This window comes from Monocercomonoides exilis (assembly GCF_001643675.1).
Source record: "Monocercomonoides exilis strain PA203 chromosome Unknown scaffold29-1213020, whole genome shotgun sequence".
NCBI lineage: Eukaryota > Preaxostyla > Oxymonadida > Polymastigidae > Monocercomonoides > Monocercomonoides exilis.
This window is the reverse complement of record NW_027150574.1, coordinates 566,483-583,982: the sequence shown is the minus strand read 5'-3', so window position 1 is coordinate 583,982 and position 17,500 is coordinate 566,483. Positions and strand designations below refer to the sequence as shown.

At 33.8% G+C, this 17,500-nt stretch overlaps 2 protein-coding genes across 2 annotated transcripts; both read left to right on the top strand.

The window, feature by feature from the left end:
* Positions 1–9,190: 9,190 nt before the first annotated feature.
* MONOS_9997 (putative eukaryotic translation elongation factor 1 beta) lies at positions 9,191–12,918 on the top strand (the record flags this gene model as incomplete). The annotated part of the gene is made up of 11 exons (XM_067880546.1): positions 9,191–9,280; positions 9,347–9,416; positions 9,474–9,662; positions 9,715–9,981; positions 10,048–10,112; positions 10,178–10,283; positions 10,367–10,666; positions 10,874–11,305; positions 11,416–11,569; positions 11,983–12,509; positions 12,600–12,918. 11 exons carry the CDS (start codon positions 9,191–9,193, stop codon positions 12,752–12,754), a joined length of 2,355 nt encoding a protein of 784 aa, XP_067725374.1. The 3' UTR covers positions 12,755–12,918.
* A 478-nt stretch (positions 12,919–13,396) lies between these two features.
* MONOS_9998fu16831 (putative pre-mRNA-splicing factor ATP-dependent RNA helicase DEAH1) lies at positions 13,397–17,404 on the top strand (the record flags this gene model as incomplete). Its single annotated transcript, XM_067880547.1, has 7 exons — positions 13,397–13,536; positions 13,602–13,751; positions 13,813–13,880; positions 13,936–14,144; positions 14,195–14,460; positions 14,734–16,263; positions 16,364–17,404. Exons 1-7 carry the CDS (start codon positions 13,453–13,455, stop codon positions 17,402–17,404), a joined length of 3,348 nt encoding a protein of 1,115 aa, XP_067725373.1. The 5' UTR covers positions 13,397–13,452.
* Between the last annotated feature and the right edge of the window lie 96 nt (positions 17,405–17,500).

Genomic DNA, 17,500 nt, shown 5'->3' with positions numbered 1-17,500 from the left:
GAGAATTTTTGCAATCGAATTTACATTTTTGTAAACTTATTGTTAATTTTTTCATTCTTAATACTAATTATTGTGTTCAAAATGAAATTATCCCTGATTTTCATTGGATTTTTTTTTGAAAATACAAAAATTTTCAGGGAAAAATATTAAATTTAAAAAAACTGTTTACACATGCACACAAGATAACAATGACCACACAGAATTATTGCAGATTCAGAATTGATTAAATAATTTTCTCAATATTTCGTGAGAGAGTGGAAAAATTTTTGTTAGGTTATTAAAAATTATTTATTCGTCTGCAAAATAATTATTTTGAATGCAATTTTTATTTTTTTAAACATAAAAATTCTCGTTTTGAATAATTTTTTCGTGTATGTTTCATAATGGAAATAATAATGCAACTTCTATTTTGAGAAAATGTAACATTTGATTTTTTTCTTTAATCTGAAGAAAAACTTTCAAAATATCGATTATTTTCATCTCAAATTTGTTAGTCTTACACTAACAAGATATGATTTGGGAGAAATGAAAAAAATCAACAGCGAAGATGGAAAAATTAATAAATAAAAATAAATAAAATAAATATGAGAAGAAATAAATACATAAGCAAGAAAATATATATTGATATATAAATACAAAAATACATGTATAAATCAGAATTTCTCTCCAACCGTTTGTTGCGTTCTTCATCTTTCTTTTGAATCAATTCATTCTTCGTTTGAATTTTTCAAAACAAAATCTTTCTTCTCTTTCTTCTCTTTCTATACTTTCTTCTCAACATTGCATCCATTTCTTTTCTTCTTTTCTTTTATGTTCTCTGATGTAGATGAAGAATTTGTAGGAATCCAAAAAGATGCCTTAATTGATGATTATGGAGAAATATGATGATCTTTGTTAATTGAGAATAGCTTCAAGAGAGATGAACAACGAATAAGAAATCAACAGCATCATTAATAGATGGATGAAATGCTGAAGATTCAAATAAGTGAGTGAGAAATATGATTGAATTTCCGATGAAGAAGCAGAATCAGAAGCAAAAGCATCAGCAGCAGCAGAACAAGAAGAAAAGGAGGAAGAAGAAAAAGATCACAATCGTTTTAATGAAGATAGACGTTGCGTGGATGTGTGAATGAATGAGGGAGAGTGCGTGAGTGAAGTTGAATTGGAAGATGAAAACGAAAGATTGAATGAAACGAATGAACAAACAATTTTAGTTGAATATTCTTCGTGTTCAGCTGAAAATGTTGATTCAGAATAAAATCTCTTCTCTTCTTTGCTTGTTTGTCTTCTTTTATTTTATCATTTGCCTTTTCGCATGCTCAATTGCTGTAATCTTCTTCTTCTTCTTCTTTTTTTTTTTTTTTTTTATTATCTGTTTTCTTCCATTCTAAGATGAGATGAAAGGAATGGGAATGCATTGAACATTCGCTTCACACATATATAAAATATTCACAAATGTTCAACGATAATTTTTTGGTAAATATATCGTTGAAAAAATGAAATATTTCATGAAAGCATGCAATGAAATCTTCGTATCCTTCTTCTTCCATCTTTTCATATGTCTCAATTTTGGTCTCCTTTCTTTTCGTTTCATCAATTCCATCTTTCTTCTTCCATTTCATTCTCCTTGAAACATTCTTAAAAAATATTAAGCTTTCACATGCTTTTCTGTTGTTCAGCGTGGGACTCTGAATCTCCTCCAAAACAGCATCAAAAGCGCCGCTTTTCAACATAACTTCAACTTCAATGGCTTCGTTCTCTGTTGCATTTGCCAAGGAACAAATGCATTCCTTGCAAATTTCTCCGTAATTGTACTTCGCTGCTCGAAATACGAGAACAATGTTGATGATAAGCATCAAGTATTCTTCATTCCTCAATGAACACAAGGATAAGCATTGTTCTATTGCGCTCAGCCATCTCCTGATGATAAGCACTTCCTTCACTTCACTTTCTGCTTTCTCCCCTCCTTTTCTCTTCCAATCCACACATCTGGTCAGCTCGTAAACTTCTCTTCTTGCTTCTCTCACAAAATAAAGTTCATTTACAATGACATCTTCCAAATTCTCATCGTAATACAATTGGTTAATAAAAAACCTCCAAGCTGACTGATAGGCAAGTTGAGTCAAATTGTGATGTACTTGATGATATTGCATAATTTCTTTGATTTCTTTGAATTCATTCAGATACAGAATTTTCACCATTTTCTAATCAAATAATAAGAGGAAAAAAAGCAAAAATATAAAAAATGAAAGAGTAATTTTCATACATAATATCCAGCATTGCTCAAAGCTAACAACGCTATTTCCACTTCCTTTTGGGTTTCCTCGTTTCTCTCCTTGTTCGATGCAGCTTTCAAAAGGCAAGGCACACAGGTTGAAAGCAATTCTGATGGATGATAGCAGTGAAGAAAAATATAGCATTCACATAGATCAGCCAAATGCTTTTCGTTCTTTTCTTCTTTCTTCTCATTTTCATCATTTATCATCTTCTCAAATCTTTCTCTCAACAAAGATTTTTCAAAGTTTGAGAAATGCATGTCTTTCAACACTTTGCAATATCCAATGCGTTTTAACAACCAAATGGCATTTCCCAAGGATATTTTCTTTTTATCAATCATATTGTCAAGTTCATTGAAGAGATCTGTTGATAAAAGTGAACAGCATTTCACTTCGTCAATTTCTTCCAAAATATTGCTCATTTCTTTAATTTTCTCTCTCCGATCATCGACATTAGTGCATTTTTCCAATTGCAGCAGTTTTTCTTAAAAATTTGAATATAAAAAAATTAATCTCCAAAATTATCATTTGCTCAAAACACAGACATACCAATAAATGCTCGTCGCCAAGAAGGTGGCTGCAAAATTGCGGAATAATTTCAAAAAAATTGATAAATTCATTTTTGTTATATTCATTGAATATTTGCATCAATAGAATTAAAAATACTAAATAAAAAATTCACATTATCATGTAAATTTATACATCTTCTTTTGTCATCGATATCATTTGCATCAAAGCAAGCAAATCGTTGAATTAAAAAATCTTCTTTTTGAGTAAATAAATAATGGTAGCCAACCTATAATTTTATAAGCAAAGATTTTTGATTGGTGATTTTCGACGCCAGAGCATGTTTGAGCTGCTTAGATGCACGATTTCAGATACACCCATGCAAGTTATAGCAATGCAGATGGGAATGGATTTTGCTAACAGATGGAGGAACGAGTGACCGTTTTGCATCGATTGCTTGCGAAAAGTGAATTGGTGGAGAAAGCCAGCATGAAATTTGAACTTTGCTGTGTATTGCAAAACATATGGTGCAATATCGGATGCAATATTTTGAATGAAAAATAACTCAAGCAAGATGCACAAAAAGCGAGCAGAATATCAGAAAGATTGAATTGCATCGCTTGTTCATTTCGAGGGAAACGTTGTTTACTTGACGTATCTTTTGCGCAGGATTTATTTTATGGAAAAGGAAAGGGAATTGGGGATTGAACAATGGAGGAAGCGAGCAGAGCAAAACACTCAGCAGGCCTCAACAACAATCGCATTTGCATTTTACACGAAACGTGATGGAAAGCTATCAACAAAGACTTAACATTGAATAAGTTTTTGAAAAGGAGATAATTTGGAGGATATGTGTTTTCATCAGATATTACAGCCAACTTCACAATGGATTCTAAGAGCAAGAAAACCAGTTTGACAGACAATTACCAATCCCTTGGAGATGGGAAAATATTTCAAGACCAAAAAGATGGTTTGGGTTTTTTTATTTCATTCATTTTTCTTTAAAGGTGTTCTTTCAATGGATGCAGATTGATCACGAACAGGAATACCGCAAAGAGAGGGAAGCTCTGGAATCTTTTGCAAAAGAACCAGAAGTTTTGAGATTATTCTTGTTAACATCGTATTCAACGATAACATTCGTGACTTCTGCCATCTGTTTTGCATGCTGCATAGCCTGACAATGTTTGACATGAGCTTGAAAGAGAGAAAAAGCAATTTGTTTGGCTCATTTGTTGAGAGTGTTTGACAAAAGCGACTGATTTGTCTATGAAAATAAGCTTTTAAAGCATTCAAATTCAGAAAAGCAAGAAAATTTCTGTTACTTATCTTTCTTCATCGTCATTTCCATAAAATTGTTTGATGGAAACAACCATTCTGATGATTTTATAACAAGACTGACAATTCTGGTGGAATAAACAATTGGATGAAATGTGAAAGGAACTATGAAATTTTAAACAGAAATTAAAGTTTGAATGCTTCCAAAAAGAGAAGAGAAAATAAGAGAAGATGCAGCGCTGAACAAGAAAACTGGGGAAAGTGGTTGTTAACAAGAAAAGTGGATTTGAAGAAGGCGAAGAAGAAAAGAGAAGAGGGAAAGAGGAAATAAGCTATTTTTGAAAGAAGAATAGGGTATTTTCTCATGAATGAAATGAAAGAAGAAAAGATGTTCTTCATTATGAGGAAAGAAATTAAAGAGAAAGAACTTTGCCAGATTTTTTTGGAGAAAGAGAGAGAAAGAAAAATATTTTCCGGAGGAATAAAAGCATAAAATTAGACAAACAACTGAAGCTATTGCAGAAGAAGAAGAAGAAGAAGCGAATGAGACAAGGGGAAAGAGGAAAAATGAGAAGAAAGTTATATCTTGCACCAGATGATTCGAGCGAATAGGGAAGAAATATATAGGAAAAAAGAGATGGAGAAGGGAATGGATTGTGAAAGAAAAAAAAGAAGGGGAAAGAGAAGAAAGAGAAAAAGTGAAGAGAAATTGATTTTGAATGAAAAGCCTTCAAATATTTCATCATCATCTTATTATTATATTGTTATACACCTTCTTCTATTTTTTCTATTTCTTCTTCATCATCAATTAAACCTCAAACCCAGCCACCAAATCACCACTCATTTCACTTCTATTCCCATCGTCGCCAACAATCACACGGAACTTCATTCTCTTCTTCTTCTTCTTCTTCTTCTTTTTCAATGATTCCATTCATCTTGCACTCTTCTTTGTTTTTTTCGTATCACCTGATTAAGATGCAAAACGTGAGGAAATCCAAGAACAATCACGGCTCTTCATCATTGTGTGAATGATAAGAATCAACAGTCAACGAGGTTATGAAAGAAGAAGAAGAAGAGAAAAGAGAAAAGAAATGCGAATATGAATAGAATGAATTGACTGTCCTTTTACAAAATTGAGAAAGAGAGAAGAAAAAAAAAAGTTGACATTCATTCAGGAATTCACATGCTGCTGATTATGAGGCGGATTAAATACAATCTTTGATGATCAATTCACAAAATCCAATAAATCATTCATTTGCATAAAGATGGGAGTTCAACAATGACTTTGATGAATGATGAGGACGAAGATTTAAAAAAAAAATGTTAATTGCTTTTCTCATTCAAATGATAGATGCTTTGAGCAAAGAAGTTCCGAGGCAATGGGCCCAAACTCTGTTTGATAAGCAATTTCCGTCTGATAATTGTTCGTGTTGTGGTTGCGCTTCTTCTATCTTTTGTGCAAAAAGGAGAATCAAAAATAGAGCATCACTACTTTCCAAATCCGCCTGGTGCGGTCAGAGAAACGTGCAAGTCAACATTGTGAATAATATGTTGATAGTCTTATTAAACATTATTTCCTTGATTTTTCATTGATAGTAAATGAACCTCCTCAATAAAGTCAATAACATTCTTAATCCAACAACTTTTCGATTATTTTCATAAAGTTCAAAGATACTTCTTGATTTTGTGTTGATTTTATTTTTCACAGAATTTCTTTCTCTTTTATCTTCAATCAATTAAATATTAGTTAAATGTTTTTTAATCATATATTCAAATGGAAATTGGGCTGAGTTATAGCCCATGTCCATGAAAATCTCTTCTCCAAAATTGAATTTCGTAACATCCCCATTCTCATCGAATTTGCTCTATTAAGAGGAGATTGGCCATTTCAACAATGATTAACATTCCTGCACTTTGGAGGGGATACAGATAGAAATATCTTCACAATCAATAGAACAATAAAAATTGCGTACAGTGCATCTTTTTGTGTTATTAATGAAATTGTTGTATTCCCCTTGTTCATCAAATTACCAAAATTCATCTCACAAAATTCTAAATTCAAATAATTTCTTTCATTACCAGCTGCCATCATAGAAAATAATTATTATAATTCACCAGAAAATGTTCACTCACAGTTCTCATATTTTAACAATTGATATTCAAGCAGTATTATTGATTCGATCTTTATTGCCTTAATACACCAAAAATAATTCAAAGTCGAAAAACTTTCAACCAAAGTCTAAAAACTTTCAAACGAAATCGAAAATTATTATTCAAAGTTGGAAAACTTTCATTCAAAGTCGAAAAAGTTGCAAACGAAATCGAAAAACTTTCAAACGAAATCAAAAATTTCACAAAAAAAATAAACGTAAAAAAAAGTGTTCCACAAAAGATAAAAATATTCTTTTGTTTTTGGAAATATTATCAGCAATGTTTGTGTTGTTGATTTCTGCAAATTTTGAAGATTTAGAACCAAATAAACTCTTGAATAAACTCAAAACACATCTTAGAACATTTGTTTCCTTCAATAAGTAATGAGTTGTTCGTGATGAAAAAACATTAAACAAGAGAGTCAATAATGCATTCTTCATTCTACATAAAATAGAAAAAAAAATAAAAATTTTCTATAGTTTATTTTCTGTGAAGAAGAGTGCTTTCAACTGAAATGAGATAAAAATATGTCAGAATTTCTCTCATAATTTGAAATTTGAATTTGGTCAAAAGAAAGCAAAGAAAAACACCGGAAAAAAAGATGAAAAATCATTATCATTACAAATGTGATTGATTTTTCAACAACAACTATGTTTTTTGACAAAAATTAATTTTTGTCATCTTTTTGAAAATATGAAGTTTTTCGAACTTTCGACTTTGTTTGAAAGTTTTTCGATTTCGTTTGCAACTTTTTCGACTTAGAATGAAAACTTTCGACTTTGAATGAAAGTTTTCCAACTTTGAATAATAATTTTCGATTTCGTTTGAAAGTTTTTCGACTTTGGTTGAAAGTTTTTCGACTTTGAATAATTTTTGGTGTAACAAACTTAAGAAATTAAGTGTTATATATTTTTTTGTCAGCAGTAATGGAGAAAAATATGCAAAAAACTGTGGTATGAAAGTCGTTATTTTGTATGACTCTTTTCAATTTTAACTTTTTCATCAATTTCTTCAATCCTTATGTGCGAATTTTCAATTTGAATGGAAATAATGTTTTTGTTTTCTTACTGCGATATGTTTTCGAAAATGAAGGAAACTATGATCACAAAAGTTTTCACAGGTCTTCAATTGCAGTTTCATTTTAATTCTTGATGATTGGATTTCTTTCTTTCTTTTTTTGTAGAATTATTTTCAAAGCTAGAAGATTGCAATGAAGATGAACAGAGAAAGAAAATCGAAGAAATAATTGAACTTATTAATGCAAAGAATAATGAAGAATTTGAATCAATTTTAACAGTTTTATTGTTCAATAAAATCGACAAAATGATTGAAGATAAGAAACTTTCGATAGAAAATGCAATTTTGTTGTTGAAGCATATTGGATATTTCAATGTGCTGAATGATATAAGTGTTTATTGGTTTTATGATTCCTCACTGTTCAGAAGATTTGAGAAAATGATTGTTGATGAAGAAAAGAAAAAAAAAGGAAAGAAAAAAAGCTTCTTGTTGATCTTTGCGAATGCTGTATTTCTCTAAGTTGTGATTTTTCATGTGCATTGCTTTCAAAATGCGTCCCTTGCCTTCTGAAAGCTGCATTGAAGAAAAGAAAAAACGAAGAGTCTCAAAAGGAAGTGGAAATGACTCTGATAACTTTAAGCAACATAAAATTTCATGTATGAACATTATTATTTCCTTTTTGCCATAAACTTTTTTTAATATTTTTTATGAGTTTATCGAGCAAAAACTGTATTTGAAGAAAATCAAAGAGATTTTGAAATATCATCAGGAACATCACAATCTGACACGACTTGCCTATCAATCAGCTTGGGCATTTTTGATAGACAGATTTTACGATGATTAAAGTTTGGAAGAAGCGATTACGAAAGAACCACATTTTGTGAGAGATGAAAAAAGAGAAGTGAATGAGCTGATGGAATGTGCGAATTGGAAGATAAAGAAAGACAATGAAAAGAGACAAAAAACGGATGAAATGTTTCTTTTGATGAGATGGCTTTAAACATTGAACTTTTTCTTTTGTTCATGTGAATTGCGAACCGAAGAGACTTCTGTGATAATTGGAAGCATTGTGAATTTATTTAGAGCAGCAAAGGATAATTACATCGAAATTAGCCATCAATGCATTTATGCATTAAGTAAAGCAGCGAAAAGCAAAGCAATGGAAATTGATTCTTTTATAAAGGAAGGTGTCATCGATCTTTTTTTGGAGGAGATACAACAGCCAACGTTGAACAACGATATTACACATGATTGCTTAATATTTTTAATAAATGTTTCACAGAAATTGAAAGAAGAGAAGGATGATGAAAAGGAAGAAGAGGAAAGAAAAGCGTTGAAAAGAAAAGCGTTTGAAAAGATGGAAGAAGAAGGATATGAAGATATCACAGCAAGCTTTCATGAAATATTTGATTATCTCCTTCAAAAATTTCGTGACTATTCATTATCGTTGAATATTTCTGATTATTTTGTAAATGTTAAAATCAAAATAATTTTTTTCTCTTTTTGACTTTTCGGATATTGCATTTGTTACACCAAAAATTATTCAAAACGAGAATTTTTACATTTTAAAAAATAAAAATTGCATTCAAAATAATTATTTTGCAGACGAATAAATAATTTTGTATAACCTAACAAATATTTTTCCACTCTCTCACGAACTATTGTGAAAATTATTTAATCAATTTTGAATCTGCAATAATTCTGTGTGGTCATTGTTATCTTGTGTGCATGTGTAAACAGTTTTTTTAAATTTAATATTTTTTCCTGAAAATTTTTGTATTTTCAAAAAAAAATCCAATGAAAACCAGAGATAATTTCATTTCGATTTCAAAAAATTATTTATTAAAATGAAAAATTTAATATTTCGTTCGCAAAAAGTTTCGTTTTGATTATTTTTTGGTAGAATAACTTTTTAGAAAACAATGAATAAAAATATAAAGGGTTAGGAAAATGAAATATGAGGGATGGAACAAGATTTGTCATTCAAAAGCTTGCCGGATTATGTGCTTCTTTGCGTATTAAAGCACTTAACTTCGATGAAAGACGTTAGAAATGTGTGCATGAAGTTCTTTTACAGTTATTTTATTTTTTTCATAATTACGTTTGTATTTTGAATAAAGTTTTTTCTGATCGCAAAATCAACTGCAAGATTAATGTATCATAAGGATTTGCTTTGCTGCTTGCGGAATTGTTTGTCCTTCTTTTGATTGATGACTTTGCTTTTTATCGGAGTTTGTTTTTCATAAGCAATGCATTCTTCGGAGTTTTCTCAAATGACGTTCTTAAAAATTGAAGATTTGAGAACGTTACTCGATCAAGATTTTTTGGGTCTCGAGCATCATTGGGGAATGCAAACTATCAGCAGACAAGATACTCAAAAATATCATCCATTAATTTCTTCAAAAACTTTATTTACTTCTGCATCACTATTTACAGGTATTACCATTGATTGCATTTATTGCTTTAAAAATTTGTTTTCATATTATAGCTCTTTATCCGCGAGGTTTTGACTTTCTAACGAAAGAGTGCATTATCGGCTTAACAAGAAATGATAATTGTGATATAATAAAGATGGTTTCTGGCGATGGATTTTTGTTTGGGGAGGGCAATGAAAGTTGGAAAGAACGTTGGATTAAAAGTGGAAATCTTTTTGATTTCTATCAGTACAAAGTCAAAGAACTGAAAGGAGATGATGATCTTCTTGTTGCCAGGACTTTCGATGATCAATTGCTATATTTTTCAAAAATTCTTCCCGGTACGACTAACTTGAATATTAAGTTTTGATGTTTTATTTTTATTTTTATTGCGTTATTTAAAATAGAATTTGATCAGAGTTTAGCTGGAAAATCAGCCGAACAGCTGTATGAAATGACAAGATGGAAACGGGTTTTATTTCATTTTTTAAAATGTATTTGTGTTTTTGAAAACTTGATTTTAATTTTTGTGTGAAGATTAAATACTTTTCTGATACAACGCCTTTCATCAGAAGCTCAAAGGGGAAAGAAGGCCATATTTACTCGTTTGAGTCTTATCGTGGCACGTTAATCATAACGCTTGGTTTGTATATTATACCTTTTCTTGCAAGTTTCTCAAAAATACTTCGCATTTGACTGAATGTGAATGACTGCTCTCAATCGCAGACAACGGCGCAGTGTTCTTTTTTGGGTTTCCGTCGCGCTATTCTCGGCGGCTGCTGCAGCAGCACAGCGACATGAAGGAGGAGAAAGCAGGCGAGCGTGTTTTGATTGAGCTGAGCGACCCTTCGATTCTGCAGCCTTTTGTGGACGACGCGCTGATAGGCACGCTGAGGAAGGAGAAGCCGTCGCAGGAGAATGCAGAGAGATTTGGCCTCTTCGGCACACACAGGATACAGAAGTGGTTTCCTGAGAGCGATGCGTTTCTGACTAGTCAGGGTGTTTTGTTTGTGCATATCAACGGAGGTTTGATACAAATTTGTTTTGATTGAATTCTTGCAATTTTTTTGTTTTTGATATTAATAATAATCATCATTATTTGTGTTTTATGATTATTATCTGTACATATATGTTTATGTGTTGATTGTGTATGAATGTGTATATGTGTGCGTGCGTATGTGTGTATGTGTGTATGTGCCAAATCTTCCTTGTTCTGAAACAATTCCTCTTCAGACACAGAAACCATCAGCCCGCTCTGCCCTGTGATGTTCTTTGGTGGGAAGCGTGTTGTGGATGTGCATCTTCATTTCACCGAAGCGTCTCCCTCATTCATCATCACAGAAGACAGACTGCTTCGGATGTATTCGCCTGTCATTGTGACCTCTTTCTTTGATTGGATCAGCCACCCTCTGTTTGTGGTAACTCTTCCCTTTGCGCCTGAACTCATCAACTCGTTTCTCTCCACTTCGCCTCCTCTCCCGCCGTCGCTTGTTGCTCACCACACCATTCTTTATCAGCAATCAGCGGCAAAACTCCTTCCAGCTACCACTTCATCAGCATCCTCATTCGTTCCATCTCGCCAGCTCAGCCAACACCCTCTTCAAATTCCTTTCTTTTCAATTCTTCCTCTTCAATATCTTCCAAATCCTGTGTATTTTGTGCTTTGTGTGTTGCATATATTGCTTATTTTTTCAACGAATTTTTTTTTTTATTTTTTTTATTTTTAATGCTTTCAATTCGAACAATGTTGTTGAAATATTTTGCTTTTTGCAAAGATGATGGAAGAGCAATTGCACTGACCTGTTCACCTTCTCACAGACGATATGCAAAATTCTCTTCTTCAGAACATTCACAAAGTCAACAGAAAATGATGACTTCGCAAATTCCTTTCGATTCATCCTCTCAAATGCCCATCTCACCCTCTGAACAGTCTCCTTTTTTCTTCATTGACATAACTTCCATCCTTTGTTCGTATCTAATGCATCCTTCTAGTTCTGTCATTTCTGGGGATATGTGTCGTTCTGTTCCATTATTTTTGAGACGCCTTATTCGTTTTCACATTCACCCAGATCGCCACTCAGTATTTCCTCCAAGCCATCTTTTACAAAGTTCTGGATCTTCTTTAGCTGTCACTCTTCCAACATATTTTACATCTGGTTGTTCGTTTTCAAGTCAATCGGATTTATTCGTTATTTTTGCGGAAAATATTGGATAAAAAATATTTTAATTATCAATGTGATTTCAATTAGGACTTGAAGGTGAATGATAACCATAATTTACATATTTATTGAGATCTTTTTTGATCTTTTATATTTTGTTTGATATTTTGTGTTAAATAAAAGTTTCAAATCCATGTCAATCGATCTTGCAACACTTAACGTTACACTCTCTGCATCTAGCTATCTTGAGGGATGCTACCCATCAAAGAAAGATGCAGAAACATTCGAAAAAATTAATCTTGCTGATCTGAAGCATCATGCCCATGTTCGCCGTTGGTATAACCATATTGCAAGCTTCTGCCCATGCCAACGTGCATCCTGGAAATCAAAGGATGAAAAAGAAAAGAAAGATGATGACTTTGAATTGTTCGATGATGACAAAAAGAAAGAAGCCAAAAAGGATGAAGATGATTTCGATCTTTTCGGTGATGAAGATTCTGAGGAAGAAGCTAGACGTGAGGCAGATTTTGACAGAAGAGCAAAGGAGGCTCAAGCAAGAATTGATGCAAAGAACAAAGCAAAGGGAAAAGTTGACATTGCAAAGTCAATGTGCATCATGGAAGTTAAACCATATGATGATGAAACTGATCTGCAAGAACTTGCTGCAAAGGTGAGAGCAATCCAAAAAGATGGACTCACATGGGGAGAGCGTTTGTGTTTTAATTATTATTTTTGAAAATAAATATTTTGTAAATTTGTTTTATTCCTAATTTCGCGAATGATGCTCATTTATTTTTTAGACAAATTGGTTGAGATTGCATTTGGAGCAAAGAAACTGCAAATTGGATTTGTCATTGAAGATGAAAAAGTTCCATCGACTGAAGAAATCCAGGAACAAATTGAAGAATTTGATGAGGTTCAATCAGCTGACACTGTTAGCATCAACAAGATGTAAAGATGTATATTTTTAATATACGAAATCATTTTTACCATTTTCTTCTTGCATACAAACATAATTTTTCAAAAAGAAATAAATATATTTTTTAGACGTTCTATTTTAATATTTATTATTCATTACACAAAAATAGTTAAAAATTAGAAAATTTGCGTTCAAATACTAAGTTTGCTTTGGAGAATAAAAGTACTTTTTTTGAACTATTTACAACGAAAACTCTTAACAAATGATATTGATAAGTTCAAGTTTATTTGTAAAAGTTTTTTTTTTTTTTTTTTTTTTTTTTTTTTTTTTTTTTTTTTTTTTGATTTGTTGAAAATTTTCTGTTGTTGAAAATTTGTTCAAAGGGATTTCCAACATTTCTTAGCCATGTGCGCAAAATTTCATTCATTATTTCAAGTTTTTCTTGAAATTTTGAAATTCAAAGTCGAATAGTGAATATCTTTTTGGTTCAAGATACATTTTCATCGTTTCTTTTCGTTATTATTTTTATTTAATTCTTTTCATTCATCTAAAAAAATAAGTTATTAATTTGAAAATTTCAGAAAATGAAATAATTGTTGATTCTTGTATTTTTGTAATATACAATTCTTCTTTATTTATAGAAATAATAAAAAATTATTGTGAAATGCCCCATATATCGTATTATATTTCATGCTTTTTTAATTTAAAAAATAGAAAACAATTAAAATTGGAACATGACTGAATTTAACGATAATTCAAAACGAAAAGATTCATATTTAACTTTAGCATCGGAGGCAGATAGCAGTTTAACCCTCACGGTTATTTTTTGTTTTTTTGAAGATTGTGGATTAAGTTTTAATTAATGGAATATTGGAAAAACTAGGAAGATAAAGGAAAAGAAATAGCACCGCTTGATGTTTTACCTTCGAAAGAAGCAATTTTACGAATGAAAGAAGACAAGGGAAATTCAGCTCAACATAATCCAAAAAAATTGAGCAAATACGGAGAATCAATACGTGCAGCAGATGAAATTGTGTGGTATAATGCTTCACGCACAACTTTGCCATTTTTTACGATGCATTTTGACTTTTCAGACAAAAGACGAAGTATTTGAAACTGAAGAACAACGAATTGAAAGAATTCGTGCAATTTCCAGGAGAAGGTTAGAATTATACATCTCATTGCAATTCTTTACATTTAAATTTTCGCGTTACCAGTTATTTGAAGGATCGTTCAGAAAAAAAACTTTTTTTACGAAAGAAGGAGCTGGAAGATGAAGAAAGACTTCTTTTTCGAAGTGGAGTTCATTTGACCAAACAAGAAAGGGAAGAACATGAAAAAAAGAGACGAGAACTTTCTATATTGATTAGTAAAATGGAAGAAGAAGAAAGACTTTCGTCGCAAGAAGTGTATCGAATGCCTGACAGTTTGCAGTTCATGTTTATTCTTTTATTAACTCTGGCTTTTTTGACGCAGCATTAAGATCACTCAAAGATAAAACATCAATGTTAAAAATGTATGAAAAGGGCCAAACAACTCAAGCAGCTAGAATTCGAGCTGCAAACGAAAGAGATCTTAGGAAATTGGGTGTTGATAGAAGATTCGATAAGGGGGAATTGACAACTTTTGAAGAGATACAAATGAAAAGAAGTGTTGCAAAATATGGTGCGCAAGATGTTCAGGATGTTGAGTCTGTTATTGAGAAAGAATTGCTTGGGCAAGTTGAATTTGTGGAAGAAGAGGTTTGACTTTGTATTATTTCTGGAGGCATCTCGTTGGTGTTTTGATGCTTCCTTGTTTGAAAAGTACAGTTTTTGATCGAATAAAAATACTTGATTGTTTAATGTTGATGAGACCGTTTTCTTAAATTTTTTTGAATTTGTTGGATTTATTTTGTGTTTGTGAGTAAGACTTTTCTTAATTTATATTCTGAAACGTCATTCATATATCTTTATGAACCGTTGTACATTTATTAACAATTTTTTGAATGAATGTATTTTTTTTGTTTTCTTCAGGCCCTCGAAAAGCAGCTTTATGTTATGCGCTTTGTGAGAAAGAAGATGGAAAAAGCTGAACATTCTCAAAGCAAAATGCAAATTGAAAACAACAAAGACACAATGAAACAACAGTTCGAACATGAGGCACTTCTGAAATGGGAAGCTAAGCAAAATAAGCGAAAAAGCGAAAAAATAGCAAGATCTGGCGAAGAGCACAAGCATGATTCATCGAAAGATCACGGATTTGTTGAACTTATGGACGAAGAAGAGAAATTGAAGCGTCTTCAGAGTGGAGACACCTCATATTTAGGAACTTCAAAGCACTCATCATCTTCCTCTGTGCCATCTACCGAGCAGACGCAAGCACAATCTTTCGAAAAGCTTCAAGAAACCCGTCGAGGCCTTCCTGTGTACCAGTACAGATCGCAGTTTCTGTCGATGCTGAAGGAAAACCAGGTGATTGTGGTTGTGGCACAGACAGGCAGTGGGAAGACAACGCAGCTTCCGCAGTACTGCCACGAGGCTGGCTACACAAAAGACGGGAAGAAAGTGGGGATTACCCAGCCGCGCCGTGTGGCTGCGATGTCTGTTGCGACACGTGTGGCAGAAGAGATGGGCGTGGTGCTTGGGGCAGAAGTCGGGTACTCCATTCGGTTTGAGGAAAAGACTTCTGACCAGACGATTGTGAAGTACATGACAGATGGGATGCTTCTGAGGGAGTTTCTGTCTGATCCTGGCTTGGAGACATACTCAGTTATGATGCTGGACGAGGCTCATGAGCGGACGCTCGACACAGACATCCTCTTTGGACTGCTGAAGGATGTTTGCAGATTAAGGAAGACTGACTTCCATCTGATCATCTCTTCGGCTACGCTGAATGCAGATAAATTCAGCAAGTTTTTCGACGGAGCACCTATTCTCGAGGTGCCTGGGAGGATGTTTCCTGTGGATGTCATGTATGTCAAGCAGCCTGAGCTGGACTATGCTGATGCCGCTGTGTCAACAGCGCTACAGATACATTTGACGCAGCCACTAGGAGATGTGCTGATCTTTTTGACTGGACAGGAAGAGATCGAATTTGCAGTGGAAGAAATTACCCGACGAGCAAAGCAGCTCCAGTTTGGATTTGAAGACGGGACGGCTTCGGTGAAGAGCCGAATCAAAGAGCTGATCGTGGTCCCGATCTACTCGACAATGCCTTCAGAGCAGCAGGCGAAGATCTTCGAGCCAACACCGCCGAATGCACGGAAAATCATTGTTGCAACGAACATTGCAGAGACATCGCTGACCATCGATGGTGTGGTGTATGTTGTGGACTGTGGGTTTTGCAAGCTGAAGACGTTCAATCCAAAGACGGGAGTGGAATCTCTTGTGGTCCACCCGATTTCCCGCTCGAATGCAATGCAGAGGACTGGGCGTGCAGGAAGAGTTCGACCAGGAAAATGCTATCGCCTTTACACGAAATACGCCTTTGAGGCTCAACTAACCGAAGAAAACCCGCCAGAAATACAAAGATCGGACTTGTCGCAGATCGTTCTTCTTTTAATGGTTTGTTGTTTTTTATTAAATATATTTAAAGATTGTGCTTTCTTATCAATTTATTTCTTTTTTAAATGTCAAAACCAATTTTTTTCTTCCATTTTTTAAGTCACTTGGAATTGATAATCTTGTTGATTTCGATTATTTGGATCCGCCACCAGTTGAGTGTCTTCGCCATGCGTTGCAGCATCTTTATGCTCTTGGGGCACTCAACAGCAAAGGTGAGCTTACAAAACTCGGACGTCGAATGGGAGATTTCCCTCTTTCTCCGCCGCTTTCACGCGCGCTAATTGCTGGTGAGGAGAGGAAAGTTACGAATGAAGTAATAACAATTGCTGCAATGCTTGATGTTGAAAACGCTGTTTTCTGGCGACCTCGATTTGAGAGGAAGAAACAAGAAGGCGACGAAGAAAGCAGCGATACACCATCCACCTCGACTGCTCCGTCATATACTGCATTCACTGCACGTACAGCTGCCTTTTCACATCCCGCAGGCGACCATCTGTCTCTGCTGCGGGTGTATTCAGAATGGGAAGAGAGCGGATTTTCATCTCTCTTTGCTGCCGAGAACTTTCTACAGCAGCGCTCGCTTAACAGAGCCAGAGAAATCAGAGAGCAGCTGGTAAATTTGTGCCACAAGCTTGGCATCGAAATGTGGACTAACCCAGACAACGACGAGGAAATACGAAAGGCTCTTCTATCTGGCTTCTTTGCTAACGTTGCCAAAAATACAGGGATGAAACACGGTGGGAAAGAAAAAGCTGCAAAAGCAGGCGAAGAGATTGCTCCAAAGTCCTTGGAAGATGCAAGCAGAAAGAAAAAGCCCAAACCAGCTGGTGCTGATTGTCAGTTCACGACTGTCAAGCATCCACATACTGTGTACCTGCATCCGACATCTTTCCTCTTCAAAACGCCTCCTCAGTGGGTAATGTTTCACCAATCAGTGATGACAAAGAGAGAGTACATGAGGCAAGCAACCGAAATCAAACAAGAATGGCTGAATGAAGTGGCTCCTCATTACTTTGCATCAACAGAAGTGGGAAAGAAGATTCCTCAGGGAAAAATGGGAAGGATGAGATCGGGTGTTGATGAGAGAAGAAGATGGGGAGAGGATGATGATGAAGATGACATTGAAAGATTGAGAAAATGATTTAACAATTTTTAAAAAGTGAAAATTTCCAAATTATTATTAAAAAGGAGCATTTTATTGTATTTTTCGAAATGGATCATCTAATTGAGAATAACT